We start from the raw sequence: 18,445 nt of genomic DNA, 5'->3' as shown, positions 1-18,445 counted from the left end.
AGTTCACTATAGACCTTTGTCCTGTGCAGTTATTTCAATGATTTTTGGGTGCATTTGAACTTGTGACACAATCCAAAATCCAGAAATTAACTATGTAACAAAAATAAGTTCAAAAAGCTTTTTGATAACATATTTTCCTCTAACAGAAACATTACTTGCTGTTAGCTTGTAATTTGAGCACGAAAACTGAAAACTCTAGAATAAAATGTGACTGGTTTGAGTTATTTATCAGATTAAATACAGATAGCAGTTAAAGAAACATGTTCATTGGCATCATCCAATTAATGAACTGGACTCTTTCACCAAAATGATGTAGGTTCTGTTACCAAGTTGCATACACTCACCTAGAATTTGCAGGTTACTTACACACTTTGATATCACTTAATCGTATTTATTGTTTTAAAAATCTGTTAGCAAGCTGCTCCACCACCTCAAAACACAATCTCTTAGAAACATCCATATAATTTGAGAATGTATGTAATAGAAATATGTCCAATAGAATTTTTTTTTGAGCAGAAGTAAAGCACTAAGAGGTTTTAAGTGCTTTAATACCTTTTTAAAATGATAGATAACTGTCCATCAAGCATTAAGGACCACATAACAGATATATCATAAAAATACAAGTGTAAGTTTTCTTGCAATCTTTTCAGATTATGGATCAGTCATGATTTTCTGAAGATTATGGGGTATCTTTTGCCTTTCTCTTAAGAATGCTGAATGTTGCAGACTGCATTCGTTTCTGTATTTTTTGTGGGGTACTTTTACTAGAAATTCTTCTAATTGAGTTCTTAGGTAATTGGTTCCCATACTTAAGGTGAATGGGAATAATGATAGGTGAGAAAAGGTTGGAATAGAGATTTTTTTAAAGGGAACACCATTCCTGAGCAACCAGGGGTATGTTTATGTTCATTCAGTTGCCATCTGAGAGAAATGAAACTGATCCCTGAAATATAAGACAGAAGAAGGAAACAAATAGCAATAAAGAAGCTAAAGGTTTTAAGGGGAATAAAATGAATATCCAGAAACTGGATGCTAGAAATGGTAAGTGAAGATAAATCTGGAATGATGAATTCCCAAGGAGCAAAGATGTTGCACACTTTTTAAAAAAAGAAAAAACCAAACAAAAAACAAACCAACAAACCCCACCACCCCCCCCCAAAAAAAACCAAAAAAACCCCCCAAAACTGCAACCAGATGATTAGTTTAACTTTGACAGTGATGCCACTCTTGAGCTCTTGCTGAGGTATATAAGCAATATTATTTAAGGAGGTCAGTGCTTTTCTGTACCTGTATTTTAAGAATAAAGCCTTATTTTGAGACTTCAAGTATTTCAGGTTAATTGGAGAATTCTGTGTCTGTGAAATGCTTCACTATGAAAAGAATGAAATAAGTTTGTAAGAGTATCTTAGGTTATGAAAATATGATTGGAAAATATATTGCATAATGCAAACATATACATGCAACAATGTATGCTTTTTTTAATGTATTTTCTATAATTTGCACTGATAATGTTTTTCAAAATCCCTCTTCCAAGTTAGGCTTAAAGAGCAGAGTTAGTTTTTGTAAAGCTTGTCCCATCTGGCTGTGTATTTCTCACTTCTGCTGTAGAAGTTCATGGCCCAAAGGAATCCTGACTATGGGTTGTACAAACAAAAGTAAATTAAACCTGAAACATAAAAGTTGGTGGGAAATTTTAAGTAGTCTTCTGCTGTTGACCCTCATAGTCTTTATTTTATTGCTATTCATTATTTTCTTTACTGTTTTGCTTTGATGTCGTCTTTTATATGCTGAAATATTCATGTTGCCTCTTAAAGTGCTGCTGTTGGGTACAGCTGGGTTAACGGGCCTGTGAAATCAGAGTATAAATTCCTCGGCATCTGGGCTTCTGGAAGCAAAAATGCTGTGACAAAGTACGGTGTTGCTGAAGCCTATTACCAGTGCTGTCATCTTGCAGTGAAAGCAGCGCACCCCAAAATGTCAGGCAGCGGGACTGTTGTCGAGAGGGGTAATTAGGAGCAATTAGCCAGTCTCCCTGCCGGGCAGATCGCTGTTGCCTTTCTCCTTTTTGCCCTTAGCCCTGCTGCCACTGCAGGGTAAGAAGTTATGGCAGTGATGGTTCCCTGGTAGAGAGAGACGCCGTGCGGGGCGGCGCGCTGTCCGTGGTGCTGAGCCCGGCGGGACGGGCGCTGTCCGAGGTGCTGATCCATCAGGGCAGGGCGCTGGCCGAGGTGCTGATCCCAGCGGGGCCGGGCGACGTCCGGGTTCTGATCCCAGCGGGGCCGGGAGCTGTCCGAGGTGCTGATCCCAGCGGGGCCGAGAGCTATCTGAGGTGCCGAGCCGTGCTGCCCAGGCGGCACCATGGTTTTCGCTCCAGGTAAGGGCAGCTGCATCCCGATCCCAGCCGGGTAGCCTGGCAGGAAGGCCCCGGCCGTGCCGGAGAGGTGCTGCGGGGAGTGGGTAATGGGTGAGGCAGACCTGCCAGCAGGCAGAGGCCGGTAGGTTCAAACGAGGATGTTTAGCTTAGGATTTCTTAGCTGTGGATCCAAAGGTTATGAGGGTCACCCCTGTGGTTCTCATCAGGGACAGGAGCCTCCTATAGAAGTATGCAGGGTGCTGTACTTGTCAGACTGCACTAAAGGGTCATGAAGGGGGATGTGGCCTTTCAGTGACTGGAGAGTGAGTCCCCCTCTGCACCCACAACAGTGGCTGCTAATATGACCATCCCTGAAACTCATGGGGATAATTTGTAAATTTCATTTCCTCTTTCCTCCTCCTCAAAACAAAACAACTATTTGAATGAAAGAGAACAGAAAGTTTGTTAAGTCCAGTTTTTACTGGAGCTAAATTGAAGATTTCAGCAGTTCATGTGTAATGTGAGAGTTCACTGTATAAGAGTGCAGAATCTCTAGTACATAGTATACTTTTGTGTTAACCCATAAAAGAAGCAAAACTACGGCAATTTTTTATTGGATTTGGTACATTCTGCTTGAAATAGGCAGTTGGTTGTTCGGAAAAGGATGAAAGGGATGAGAGGCCCAGTAGCTCCAGGGTGTAAATGTAAGTCATGAGTAATATCTTCTGTAGGGACATGACTTGAAAATAACTTCATTAAAGATGTATAACTTTCAGTAAAATAGTGGGTCAATAGAAAAGGTAAAGCAAATGCTGCAACTTGACAATGAATAACTATTAATACCTTTGTTCTGCAAAGCTAACAGAAGTTTTATCTTTCATGAAATTCTATATCCAATCTCTGAAAGGATAAGAATCCAAAAGCTTTACACTTTTATATTAAAAAAAAACCTTGGGTCTGACTTTGCTACCCAATTCAGTTTAATGTTTTGAAAATTAGTATCCCTTTTCAACAGTCTAGTTAATTTTGTCTATTTAACTGCCCGGTTGCACTCTAATTTCATGTGTTCATGTTTACATCCTGCTCTGAAATTGGGACCAAGTTATTTGTCTTAATAGAATGATCCACTGCTTTTTGTAATACACCTTCAGCAATAGTGGCTCTTTTCTGAACTCCTTATGTCTGTCACACTGTCACCATTAATTGTACAAGTTTTTTAAATGCTCTGTGGGACTGGAATACCTCAGGAAGAGATTACCACTAAAATAATGAAAACATCCACATTTTTTCTCCAAAGGCTGAAGAAGAACAAACCCCAAAGCTCATTAATAACTGCATGAATTGCTCTTTTCACAACTCTAATCTATTGATGGAAAAAAAAATCCTCTGTCTAAAACTGTTTTATACACTCATCCTTCAGTTTTCCTTTACTCAAAGAAAAGCCCATGGTCTCCTTGCAAATGTTGCCATGAAATACTTAGGGCAACTAAATGGGAATTTGTAAAAGAGATGATAAAACAATCTATTGTGTTCAAACAGAGCAAGCCTGAGTAGATTCCAATTTTTTATTGCTTTTCTTCCCTGCAAATCAGCTCTGCCCTGGCATTATCTCTTCACCAGATATTAAAAAAAAAAAAAAAAAAAGAGGTTTATGCATCTTTAGCATCTTCATAGTACTTAAGGCCATATGATGTAAAAAAACTATAAGTCTACTAAGAAACTGACTTTCATTTCTTCAGTCAATGTTCTGATTTTATCTCACTGTGATGAATGACCTCATTTTCTGTTCCATTTATTTGTTGGGGTGTGAAGGGAGAGGAAGTAAAAGATTTATCTAACTGTAAATGGTTACGGTCAGAATTATAAACTTCAAGGATGGGATAGAAAAAAGAAAACAAAACAGTAACCAAGAGAAAATTCTTTTCCAGAAACCAAAATTATGGAAGTAATTTACCTGACAACAAAGATAAGATTTTGCAGATGAAAAGGATGATGGTTTTTTTCTTAAGGTCATGGATATGTTATTTCAGAACTCTGAATTAATGGGCTATATTTATAAACTGTTAAGTAGAATCAGTTTATCAAGTTTAAATAACTTTTTAAAAGGAGAAACTGACTGACTATTTACTGAATACATACTTTCCTGTTAACATTCAACTCCCTAAAACTTATTATCTCCTGTGTTGAAAAAATAACACAACAAAGCAGCACAAAAACAAACAACCTCCAAAGAAGCGTGGCTATTACTGAGATAGATAGATAGATAGATAGATAGATAGATAGATAGATAGATAGATAAAACTATAATAAAATGACCAATATTCCATGCCAAAATTGGACCTCCTGGCTCATGTTAGGCAGTATACTGCAATTTGTAGGTGTGCAAAAAGGTATTCTTAATTTTCTAAATTTATTCATATTCTTCCTTGACACTTAAAATTAACATTGAGACTGTTCCAAAAAAGGAACTAGGAGTGCATTTTTTCTTTTCTTGTTTTAATTTGGCTGGGGCTTCATTGCATTGTCTTGTGCTGATTGATTAATGATGTGCTGATGTATAGGAAATGCAGTCCAAGCTCTGTGAGATGTCTGGGCATTCAGTTTCCTGGATAATTCACACATGTTTTGCTGCCCTTAGAATAGGGGGATGATGCATGAAATTCACACAAGCTACATGTTACAAGGCTTAGTTTCTTTGAATTTCCTGAACTGAAATGCTTTAGGCAGTTTGAAATGTAGATAATAACTATATAACAATATATTACTTTAAATTGCATGTAAGGATGGAGGTACGTATGAGACTGCAGTAGAGAACCATGAAATTTCAAAGATTAGACCAAAAACCAGAGAGAAGTCATAATTTTGGATTGGCAGATCTTCTTAAAAAGTTTTTCTTAAATTTTGTTTAGAAGATGGTGTATTCCAGAATTTTAAAAATATCAACACCAGATTAGCCTATAAAATATTGCTAACTACAAATAATTCCACAGACTATATATATATGTCATTGTGAGGTAGGAAATGAAGAGGCATTAAAACGTTTATTTGTTCTAACATGTTAATAAAACTTAGATTATGCAGCAAAGTTTCTGCTGATAGCAGATCATTAGTTTACAAAGATGTGATCACTTCCAATACCAGATTTAACAGTAACTATAAATGTTGCTAATCAAACTACTTTTTTGCAGACTTTTACTTTTCCAAAAATTATCTTGGGCATATTCCTTGCTTCTTTTCATTTCCAAAATGTTTTCCTAATGCAAAGATTAAAAAAATACCATTTTCTTATGATTTGTCTAAACAAACACAATACAAAGGTGTTTTTCATGCTTCAAGAATTTTTTTTCTGATGTTATTTTACACAAATCATGAAAACACTTATGTCTGACTCTTACTCTGTAAAGCCATAAATTAAATAACCAAATAATACAGTCTCATCACTGCAGGCCAGAATTGTTGCATCTAGTACAAATCTGTGATTTTTTGGTTTTTTTTATTTATTTGTTTGTTTGTTTGTTTGTTTGTTGGCATAGTTTATTTTAGAAAGGAATCCATTTTGAACTGAATACCTCAAGAAAGATTGGAATATTTACATTGACAGGTTATTTCAGGTCAAACACTCTCTTTCTTAAGCTTGTGTCTGCTTTGAATCGTGTGACTTCATCTTTCAGGTGAATCTTGTTATTTGTCAGTGTAATTTGAAGAATTCCCTTTTCCCTGACAGTTTCTCTAGAACTAGAAACTCAGATGTTTTATTCAACACCCTATAGTTCTAGAAGGAGGAGGAGGATATAGAATTAATTTTTGTATCAATATTTTGTGTTAAAAAAAGTGTGAACACGAAGTTTAAAGATAGACATTAGAGAAGTCAGAATGTTCACAGCTCAGCGCCTTTCTCATGCAAAAGCAACACCAGTACGTTTTCAACAAGCTTTTCATCAGCGCAGCTGTTCTTGACATTTTTAAGCTGGGAGCAACACAGCAGACTTGTATAATGACACTGAAGATCAGAAATGCATCCTGTACCAAACATTTTAGGAATCTCATTACACTGCAATTGAAGAAATTGCAGCTGCATACTGAAACAGATGTTCTTACTGGTCTGAATAGTCCTGATCTTCTCCAGTGGAAAAACTGGCATAACAACAACCTGTTGTGTTGCAGAATTTGAAGATGTGAAATTTCTTGAATTAATTTTTCTTTTTTTTTTATTATAGTGTTACAGGTACTGCTGTAGATTCCTGACTACAATATCCAGATCGAGACAGTATGGAAGGGCCTGTTCATGAATGCAAAAATTGCTATCAATAACTTTACTTCTTTGAAGGTACCCTGTTGTGGGATATCTCCAGTGTATGTGCTGACTGTGGTACTCTAGCACTCAGTTATGCAGTGCCTTTCATCCATGAGAACAATACAGGACACAGTCCTTGTCCTTATTAACTGCTGTGCTACATTCTGCTAATGCTCTGAGTTCTGCAGTTCCCCCAAAAATCCCTAATAAAAAATGTAAAAGTGGATTTTAGAATTCTTATTTGATAGCTTAATGTTGATTGAGTCCATGTGTAGGACATAATTTGAAAATGAAAACCAAAACTATTTGTCAGCCTCATGCAGTCTGATATAATGGAGGTTTTGTCCAGTATTTGTTATGGTTGGTAGTGAGTATGGAGGCCAGTTGCTGCCCAGAAGTGTCTGAATGCATTTACAGCTCTCAACAGTAGTTCAAAGTGTTTGCCACCTGGTAGGAAGAAATCATATAGGAGGAAATTCCTTATTCTCTTTTGCTGAAGAAAAATGTTTCTTGTGCTGACCTTTTCCCAGTGACACATTCATCTTTCCCCTGCTGTGAAACTCCACTAGCAGACCTCATTAGTGAGGTGAAAGAAATTTAGTTCATCGGTATTCAGAAATGTGATGAAATTAGCAAGTTAAGAAAACAATCAGCAGTCCCAGGTACAATCTTTCTTTACAGTACAATTCAACATAGTGTTTAAAAATGGCACAGAATTTATTGTTTCAAATAATTTTTAACAGAACTGAAGTCTTGAATAAGCTGGCACCTTTCACTTTGCTGTCACTGGATTAAATCCTATTCAGGTTAGGTGTGAGAAGAATTCTGTTATCACACTTGCTGTGTATGGCCTATATTGAAGGAGGTGTTCATAGTTGGGGGATAGTGGTAATAAGTGATATAGTCCTTATTAACACCCTTACTGAATTATTTATTGAGCAGGAAGGTCAAATCATGAATGTAGAAAAGGAATGAGTTACACTGACCTCTAGAGTTTGTCCCTCCAAGTCATTGTTCTTGCAGGTGAATTGTTCTCTTGTACTTGTTATAGACATAAATAGCATCATTCCAATCTTATAAGTTTTATTGTGCTAATGGAAATAAATGCCCTTACTGTAAAATACAGTGAATGGTAAATTTTCTTCTATACTTCCAATCTTGTCTATTAAAGATTTTAAGGATGTAATACATTGAATTATGTTACAAATACTAGGTTAAGCAAAAATTATTTGCAAGCAATGCATTCAAATTTATTTATAGTCTTTGTGAAGTTTTTTGACTATTAGTTGGCCATCTGCATCGTGTCTTACATAATAACTTGAAAGATTCTACAGAAATCTAGTGAATGTTAGTTGGAACATAGTCTTTACTGATGTTAGCAGAAATGAAAAGCTGACCTGAGTAGCTCTAAAATGCTTCAGGTTCCTTTAGAGTGCTTTGTAATGGAAGTCAGGGGAGGTGAGTTCTATGTTGCTGCTGTCTGCCCTTGCAAATCCTGTAGTTGTGTTTCCAGAAGGTGCTGTCTTCCTTCAAGGGAGAGAGTTTGAATTTTTTTTGCCTGAAGAAGTAAATTGAGCCATGTTCTACTCAGGCATTTCACTAGTGGTGAGGCAGACATAACCTCCTGTGGATTACTTGTGTTTGCTTCACTTTGTAGTATGTATATTGATAGAATAACCCTGAATTTTCTGTCTTTGAGCAGTGAATCCACTCATAATTTATCAGTACAGAAGGGTTACATATCCATTAACACTTCTGTTAAATACTTTCAGATTGGCATTACATTTTGTCTTGAAGTAAGTTTTCTTAATATAGCAAAAAATATTTCTCTGGGAAGACAGAGAATCAGTTCCAAGAGTGGAAAACAACATGTGATGGCATCCTGTTGTAGAGAGATTCTGTCAAGATTACAGCTATGAAATTAAAAAAATTCCAAAAAAGGGTTTTGCTCTTTCAGGTGCCTTTTAGGTTTATATAATCTGTGATTTACTTTCTATCATGACTTTGTGCATATACATGCATGTGTATATGCCCAAGGGAATGGCCTGAAGCTGTGTCAGGGGAGATTTAGGTTGGATATTAGAAAATGGTTCTTCACCCAAGGGGTGGTCATGGTGCTAAAATAGGCTCCCCAGGGAGCTGGTCATGGCACCAAGCCTGACAGAGTTCAAAAGTATTTGGACAACACCCTCAGGCTCCTGGTGTGACTCCTGGGGATTGTCCCAAACAGGGCAGGAGTTGGACCCAATAATCCTGATGTGTCCCCTCCAACTCAGCATATTCTGTAATTCTGAGACTCTACATATACAAAATTCTACATCTACACATATATATATATATGAGTATATGTAATCTCAGGCTCAGTTGCTAATAGCTGTATTTACAGCTTTCATACCCCACTCACGTTCTGAAATAAATTTTTCTGTACTGCTGTGCATGTGCAAATTTAGGGCTTTTTGTGGGGATACTTTTTTTTCCTGGGGGTTTTTATTGTGAGGTTTAGGGTTTATTTTAGAGCTAGAGAAGGGCTCTGCTTTCTGCTTCACCTGAAATTTCGCCAGACAATTTTTGACTCTGAATAATCTGGTATAAATTGAAATATATCTAAAATGTAGAAGGATGTTTTCACTGGCTAAAGCAGAATGTTTGCTGGCTTTTTACAGGTTATGTAACCTTTTCTCTATTTTCTACACTTAAAAAAGAAAAGTAGGTTCAGATATTGCAAACTTTAATTAAGCTGTACATAGTACTTTAAGACCAGAACTCACAAAAAGTTGTAGAAATACAAACACAGCATCTAGCAAAATAAACTTCAATTGAAAACTTTCCCTTTGCTTATGCTCTATAGTGGTGGACACTGAAAGTCTTCTAACAAACCCTGTGTTTCAATGGGGATCAAAATGGGCTTTTTGATACAGATTCGGAAGACCTACATGAATGTTATCTAGATTTCTGTGCTTAGTGTTTTCTTTTTAGATAGGAATCTCTGAGCACCTGAACTGTAGAAAATAGAAGGCAGAGGGGGTCAGATGATGAATGGTGTCATTCAGAGCCCCATCTTGGGACTTGTGCTCTTCAATACCTTCATCAATGACACGGGCAGTGGGATTGAGTGCACACTCTGCAAGTTTGCAGATGAGACAAAGCTGAGCTGTGCAGTTGGCCCAGCAGAAGAATGGGATGCTGGACCAGAGGGACCTGGACAAACTTGAGGACCTCATAAAGTTCAACAAGTCCAAGTGCAAAGTACTGCACATGGGTTGAGGCAATTCCGGAGATGACCACCGACTGGAAGAACTCATTGAAAGCAGCCATGATGAGAAGGTCTTGGGGCTACTGGTGGATGAAAAACTGGATGTGAGCCAGAAATAGGCGCTTACAGCCCTGAAACCCAAACATACCCTGGGCTATATCAAAAGTAGTGTGCCCAGCAGGTCAAGGGAGGTGGTTCCCCCACTCCCCTCTGGTGAGATCCCACCTGTAGTGCTGCATCCAGCTCTGGCATCCTCAAAACAAGAAGGGCATGGACCTGTTAGTGTGCGTTCAGAGAAGAGGAAAAAAAGATAAACAGAGGGCTGGAGCACTTCTCCAATGAAGTCAGTTTGAGAGAGTTGGGGTTGTTCAGCCTGGAGAAGAGAAGACACTGGGGAGACCTTCAGGGAGCCTTCCAGTGCATAAAAAGGGCTTATAAAAACAGGGAGATTGAGTTTTTATATGGGCAGATAGTGATAAAACAAGGAGGAGTGGTTTTAAACTAAAAGAGGGAAGTTTTAGATTAGATATTAGGAAGAAATTCTTCACTGTGAGGATGGTGAGGTACAGAAACAGGTTGCCCAGAGAGGTTCAGGATGCCTTATGGCAGGGGGTTTAGAATTAGATGTTCTTTAAGCTCTCTTCCAACCCAAACCAATCTATGATTCTGTGATAAGGGTCACCTGTGCCGCTGGACCTCTCCCACCTTGGAAGAATCACAGCTTTTGGTGTAGAGAGGTTTCTTATTTTAGTATTTGAAATGTGCTCTCTAAAAGAAGTAGGAAAATAGTGCAGATAAGGAGAATATAAATTTTTCATTAACTTTGAAGCAGCTGGTCCCAGATGCTCTTTAGGGAATATCTTCTTTTTAATACACTGAACTGCAGCCTAAGACTCAAAAACCCTGTTAAATTAATCTTAGTTTACACTATTGAATCCAGAAATATTCCTCTTGGGACCAAAATCTGAGTATCACATTTATGGGTTTGGGTGTGACAGAATTGTCAGTGATTAATGTTTTTAACTACAGTCAGACTTCAAAGCTGAAAGACGCAGTCCTTAAGGAGTGAAGTTATTCCTGTATGTGAAAATACCTCGAAAAAATATAGATTGAAGTGTATAATCTGGTTTTAGTTAATATTATTGAACTATGGCAAGAAATCTTACTAAAACATTGAAAAAATGCTTAAGAATTGAGAGGTCTCAGCAATCTCTTAATCTAAAAAATTAATTTTCACTGGCATATTTCAAATTGTATTAAATAACTTGCTGGAGTCTTTAAAAAGATAGCTTTATATATAGCAAAAATCCCAAAGAGAATTTCAGATATTCTTGTCTCTTAAGAAAGAGTAAAAACTCAGTGGAAAAAAATTACAAAACCTGAGTTGAGATATAGCTAATGTCTGAATAAAAAGGTACAATGAAGTATTGCTCTGTAGATATTAGTATGTCTTTTGAGACAGCTTATCTACATTTCTGCTCTTCTCTTTTGCCTTTATATTCATCCTCCATTTGTATTCAGAACAGAGTTATTCCAGCTTCATTCTTAAAATTTATTTTGAAGAGCAAAGTAGTCTGTGCTGGTCCCCTTCATGATACAGTCCCTCTTCCATGCTGGTTGAACAGCAAGAACTGGATATTCTGAGGTTAGGGCAGAAAATAAACCTGAACTGACACCTTAACTTCTCTGGTGAAAGTCCATGCTGCAATCTCCTGCACATAGCACGTCAGGAAATTGGAAAAACACAGGATCCTATATTAAAGTACTTCTGGCATTTCTGATAGGCTCAGTGTCCTCTCTTCTTCCTCAAGGAATCAGGGTAAGAGAGTATCATCTCCTGCTGCTTGACAGCTATTAGTCAGAACCTCACTGGGCTCTATTTTAGAGCCTGAGAAATGGTACTGGACAGAATTAACTCTAGTGCAGTTAAGAATACATTTATTACTATTTTTTTTTTAAATATTAAATTTGTAACTTCATTGTAGGACCTTTTAATGAGGTCTCTGAGCTCACACCATTACTGACATTGAGACAAATTTGGTTTCTAATTCTGTAAAATAATTTAATGATTCTCATGTGCAAAGTTGGTTTGTGCACATGTGTTGGAAAGTCTTCAGCCCTGGCTGATTGCCATGTTCATTCACTCTGAATGTAATTAACATGACTCATCAACATTTCCTGATTGTGAATCTCTTCTTCAAATTTGGCTTCTTGTGCTGAAATCCCAGCACCAACCTCTAAAGCAAATCAAAGAGAAGTCTTAACCACTTCAATTCGCAGGTTACAAAATATTCACCTGAGGAGGCTCACCTAGAACTTCCATGTTGTGGCCAACAAGATGGAGAGATATGTTACTGCCTAATGACAAAGGGAAGCTAAAGAACTGAGCTTAGTTTCTTGTAGAAGAATATCAATATTGATGCAAAGAATGTTAATATTAATTATTACAACCTTCACACATACATGATGTCATTACAAACCTGCCAGATTCTGTAAGGTTTTTCAATATCTGTAGTTTATAAACACAATTTACATAACAACGTGCAGCTTTTTGCTGTATGCGCAGCTCCCATGCATCCACATTGGATCTCCTGATGAAGTCGAATCATCACGATCTTGTCCATTTATACTTTCATTCGATTTGAAATTTTCATTACTACTGTCAGCTGGGTTAAAAAATTACAGTGTAATTTTCAATAGAATTGAGAGATTTTCCAGAGATCAGTATTTTCCCTGAATTAATAATAATAATAACAATAATTTTTATTTTAAAACTAATTCTAATGTTGCAGTGCTGCAGGAAAGAGTAATCATTAATTATTGCAATTCAAATCAATATTTTGCTAAAACTAATGGTAAATTTTTAGTTAAAGACTATACCTGTATAATCTTATGTAAATTTGAAGAAAAATATATCTACTTCTTGGCTCTTTCAGCTTCAGAATTGTTGCATAAATTTAAATTATAGCAAACAGGGGAATGCATTATGCGTAATTCTGAGTTTTAAATTGATCAGAAGTTTATTTAGGGAAGTGTGATTTTTGTTCTTATTTTTAGATACAGTTAAAGTTCAAAGTGGTTTATACAATATACAGGAAGAATAAACATTATAAGCTTTGAGGAAAGGTGAGTGTAAAGGTCTTTAACTCCCCACTGTTTATTGACAGCCTTAGTGGATCTGGGATAGACTTGCATCTTTGCAAGATCATGCCTGTCGTAGTTTACCTTCATGATAGTATTCCAGATAATTCTAGGAAAATGTACAGCAGGGAGCTTAGCTGTTGATTCAAACATATTAGCCATTATTGAGTGTTACTTATTAGGAGTTTTTTGTAAAGGTGTAATAAATTTAACTTCTAGCTAGCTGAAAGGAAAGAGCCCCAGGGGATATCAACAGAAAGTGCGGGAGACTGATTGCAGGCTGGAAAGGAAGTGACTCAGGATACTTTGAAGAAAGTGAAGTGTATAAATGAGAGAAGGCTGATGTGCAACCAAAGTAAATTTCCTAAACATTTGATCTCTAAATGCTTTTTCTCTTTAGTTATTTTTTTTCCGTGTATAACTTTCTAGAATATTACATAGTGTAGAAATTTCTCTGAGGATGTAAAGTCTTACACGCAAGGAGTTCTTAGAATTAAACTAATATTAGTTCTATTAATTGAAATGAATACTTGGAATTTACTTCAAATATTTTTATTCTTTTTCCAAACTTCTGTCATATTTCCCTTCATGGGGAGCATCCTCAAGCAAGCCAATTTCAAGGCACTGATACATGCCACTAATTTTAGGTAGAAATGGAATATGTGACTGACTCCTGCAGCCAGTCCAAGATTTTGATGTTTTTTGGATCTCTCAAACTGTATTTTGGATTGCAGAACCAGACCAGTGTTTGAAAGTTACTTTTTGTCTGCTGAGTTAGTTGGCATAAAATTTATGGAGAGTAGCACAAGGTAATAAAAACATGCTAAAGAGGCTTCATCATGTGTTGATGATAAAATTGCTAGTTTGTATTAAACGTCCCTTAACCCAGATATTTCAGTTCTCTATTTACAGAATTGGGGTGCTGGGTATGAGGGGTGAGCATCCAAAGATAGAGAACAAGTAAAGATTTTCTAACTTCAAGAGGAAAACGTAGTCTTTAGAGAAGGAAAACTAATAGGTTGCATGTATTTCTGATGTTGTTCAAGTTTTTCCCAGAAATTACTTCAAATGACATATTTATAATGGAATTTTAACTTAACAGTTATACTTCAAATCTTAAAAAAAATGGTAGATAAAAAAGAATTCTATTTTATCATCCTAGTAACTCTCATTTTGATTAGCTAACCATGAAACACCTAGCCAGCAGGAGCTATGCCTTTTTTTTTACTTGACTGAAAATGTGCTGTTCTTAAAGTACCTAATTAATTCTATAGGCACTCCAATTTCTGCCTGGATGTCCACAGCAGTCTGTATTTCAGCAAGGTGGACATAGATATGTTCCACTCAGCCCCTTTGGGATTCTTGTATGAGTCATCTCTGCTTTCCTTTCTTCTTGCTCAGAGTAGGTCCAGTGTATCAATAAATAAGTGAACTTCTCAGAAAACAACTATCCAACTGCTTTCCTTGAAATGAATAATTGGAAGAAGAGGAGGTAGTGGGGATGCTTTTTTGGGAGATTGTTGTTTACTTATTCAGGAAGTGAAAAAGTTATGATTTATCACAGCCTAACCAGCTAAAATCACAGGAATGGAGTAGGTTTGTGGTTGGAAGGGACCTCTAAAGGTCATCTAGTCCAGCTCCTACTCAAGCAGAGTCCTCTAGAACCACTTGCCCAGAATCATCTCATATTGGACCAGCTGTAATAGATACCATATACGCAGGGGAGCTGGATATTTGTTTTTGACTGCTTGAAATCTCTGGCAGTCCAGCTCCTACAAATAATGGTCCCAGCACAGGCTCAGACCTGGGTCAAACACAGTGTCAGATATCACCCTCCAAAATAACTATAATTTTCACTTGGTTTCTAATTTAGGTGGTCCACACAAGCTGCCAATGGTCTCATTGTTCACATCACCCCAGGCCAACAGCTTTGATTCTCTCTGTGTCTGAAGCCAATTATCTCTTGTTATCTGAGTTGCTACCATCCTAACCATTTTACACAAATATTAATTAAGTTTATTCAAGCAGCTTCATTTCCTTTCTGTGCATGCCTAAACCCTCAGAGGCTGGGCAGAGGTAGCCCAGAGGTTTTGAGTTCTCTGTTCTTGATTATCTCAGCAAATAAAAGAATCATCTAATGACTTAAAGCTGAGCAGACATACTCTACATCTCACTTATCTGTGTGGTGCTTTCAGACAGGTTTTTCTCCAGAATAAACAACTGAAAAGCCCAGAGAGAAATGCACTTGAAATCTCTTTTCATTTAACTGACTGTTGCTATGGATGACCTTTCTAAAGGAAAAAATATTTAGGCATCAGATTTTGTAGATTGATTGGCAAGGACCAAATAAATAACAAAGCATCCCTAAGGAGACCAAACTGAGTAATTTTCAACAGCAATGTGCTTAATGACAGTATGTTTTCAATTATATATTCTGGGGGTTTGTGGCTTTGAGGATTGGCAAATTTTTTACATTTCATATAACCTCATTGTCTATTCCAACTTACTCATTTTTATTTAGAATTTTATGTTTATCCCTGCTTTTGTTAATACATTATCTTCTGAAATCAGATGTGTTGACTGATCTTTTTCAGCCAGGCAAGAAGACTAATTAGTTGTGTGATAAAATGTGAGTCCATATTTGAGTAGTAAAGAAATATCTATACTTGATCTGTTAAGTAACATTTAATTCCATCCAAAACCACACTGTTTCAAGTGCTGAGGAGTGGAAAAAACTGAATCAGGGAAGCTGACAGTGCTAAGTATTCAAGTGATCTTTTCAGTCAGCTTTTCCAGTTTAAAACACTTTTTCTGTGTTTTCACAGGTTTTAACTTTTTACTTGTCTTTACAGTGATGAGTACCCCAGACCTGGATACAGCACACCAAAGTCTGACAGGGGCTGAGCACAGGGGTAGGATCACCTCCCTTTGATCCTGGCCATGCCCTTTTTGTAAAGATCAGCACACATTTCTGGCCTACAAGCCATCTTATTTCCAGCTTTTTGTCTACCAGTATCTCCAAGTACTTCTCCACAAATCTGCTGGTAATAAATTCACCAGCCAGTCTGCATTGACATCAGGCATTACTTTGACCCAGGTGCAGGACCCCTTGTCTCTTTCCTCAAGCATATAGCATATTCCCTAAGGAAACAAGTAGTTCTTCTTTTCTTTGTATGTTCAGTTTCCTTGAAAAAAACCTAAACATTGGGAATTCATCACAATTTCAGATATGAACCTCATAAAAACACCTGATCTTTAATTCACTCTTTGATTCCTCTAAGGATGCAACTCTTAATATATGTTATTAAAACAGACAGTAAACTACAAATCCTATGTAATGAAATACATGAGCATAACAGTCAACTAAGAAAGAACTGAGATGAGTATCTTTCAAACCTTTAAAATCAAATCTAGTGATGTCAGTAGCACCTAGTCTAATCATTTCAGTTAGAAACTGATTTCCTATATGCCAATAAGTGTACATAAGAATTATTTTTTCTTAATCAGTATCAGCTGTGACCATTACAGAGCATTCTATATTGTCCAAATTGCCACTTATGTTAGGAGTCAAGATACTTTTAAAGACAAACCTCTTAACATAAACTACTGTTCTTCATTACCTGATGTCAGTAGTTATACTACATAATTTTTCTCCAGATATTAAAACTTTAGCCAAACAAGGCAGTTTCACATGAAAATATGTATTTGACAGGTTGTCATAGAAAATGTTCTCTGTTTTACCTACAGGAATCTGAATATTTCTTAATGTTTTGCAGATATTTTTGAAAATCTTTCTAAGAGTTAATAAACTACACTAAACAAAATTTTGTACCTTGAAGTCAATTGGGATTTGATGGATGAGGGCTTTTAATCTGAAGTAAAAATAAAAGAAATGTTAATGAAACAGTGTTTTTGCTATGTGGTGGTGAGGGAATACATGTCAGGTTTGCAAAATAAAGTCTAATTCCCTATCCAGAGGCACAGTTCAAGTCAAAATGCATGTGAATCACAGCTGCATGAGAAAACCTTCCTCTCCTGTCGTACTGCATAACACATCTGTTCTTGTTTCAGCTGTGAAGTCATAGCTCTCCCCAGTGCTGGGGAGTGGGTAATTGAGCTGTATGACTCAAAATCTCCCCCTTCATTCAGTCCTGTGGTGCTGAACACGCACAGGCACTTTCCTCCCTAATTTATCTTCTTCAGTATTGGCAGCTTTCCTATGTAATAAACTGTCCTCAGTCACTCTGTGATTTTGTTACCCCCCTCCTCTTTTTCTGTCCTTCATGTTTTCATGGACTAGCCCCAAATTCTTAGTTCCTTTTCTTTTTTGTTTGGCTCTGGCAGGTGAGAAGCCGGGGCTGGAGCAAGATGAAGTTAAGCTGCAGATTGCCAGCAAGCAGATTGTGCAGACTGCCATCCTCCGAGCAGTGCAACAAGTTTCCCAGGAGAGCCAGCAAAAGGAGAAGCGAACAAACACTGGTACAAGCCTCCAACTAGAAAGAGGAAAACTAACTAAGAAGCATGAAAAGAAGTAAAGGAGGAGATTGGGGTTTTTCAACTCCAGTCTGCAAGTGTTTTCAGCCTTCTCTTTAGTATCAGCTGTATTGCTAGTGCAATGCTACTGCTGTAAAGCAAACCAAAGTATTATCACACCTAGACATAGGGAAAAACTGCAATAGTCCTCATCTGAGAAATACTAAGTGCATTAGATGAATGACTCCATATTTATGCAGTGCCTCTTAACAGAAACGATATAACCATAGCTGTAAAAGTAGTTTCAAGCACAAGCTCTTATGATATGAGCTTATTCTCAAAAGCTTGTTGCCAGTGCACTTTCATGCTAAGTTCTGCGTGCGCCATTTACGTCAGTTCAGCTGGATGGACTCTTCTCTGCATTACTGGGCTCACTGAAGTTCTCTTGGCTGAAGAAATCATTTATTGTCAGGTGTAGCAGAATGCTTTCAGGCCCTCTTGAAGCACGGGTTTGTACTTTGCTTTGATTAGACATGAACTATGTGAAATGGCAGTATAAAGTGGATTTGGTAAGTTCTGTGAACCAGTGTATTTTTTCATCTTGGGGAGGAAAAAAAAAGCAATCCAGTAAGACTGCAGTGACTGTGATCTATGACTATGATCATATACCTATGATCTATGTCTTTTTTTAGAAGACGTTAAATACTGAAGTTTTAGTCTACTTATTTAAATACTTCTATACTTCTGCATAAAAATCACTTGTGCCTCAACTATTCCTTTTAATTTTCTTGATATTGAAAGAAAAAGAACTGATGTGAAGAAAAGGAGTTGGCCAGAATTTGCTCCAGGTTTGCAATTCTTCTGGGTCTTGATTTACAGACAGTGAAGACTGAAGTGTCTTAAAAAGGGGGGGGGTTGAATATATTAATAT

General features: G+C 37.0%; 1 protein-coding gene across 1 annotated transcript; it reads left to right on the top strand.

Moving 5' to 3' along the window:
* Nucleotides 1–2,257: 2,257 nt before the first annotated feature.
* On the top strand, nucleotides 2,258–17,576 carry AKAIN1 (A-kinase anchor inhibitor 1). Its single transcript, XM_031062272.1, has 2 exons — nucleotides 2,258–2,374; nucleotides 17,386–17,576. The coding sequence occupies exons 1-2, from the start codon at nucleotides 2,359–2,361 to the stop codon at nucleotides 17,574–17,576; spliced, it is 207 nt and encodes a 68-aa protein (XP_030918132.1). The 5' UTR covers nucleotides 2,258–2,358.
* The last annotated feature ends 869 nt before the right edge of the window (nucleotides 17,577–18,445 follow it).

This window comes from Geospiza fortis, unplaced genomic scaffold, assembly GCF_000277835.1.
Source record: "Geospiza fortis unplaced genomic scaffold, GeoFor_1.0 scaffold471, whole genome shotgun sequence".
NCBI lineage: Eukaryota > Metazoa > Chordata > Aves > Passeriformes > Thraupidae > Geospiza > Geospiza fortis.
Note: the sequence above shows the minus strand (reverse complement) of the source record. Positions and strands in the feature narration are given on the sequence as shown.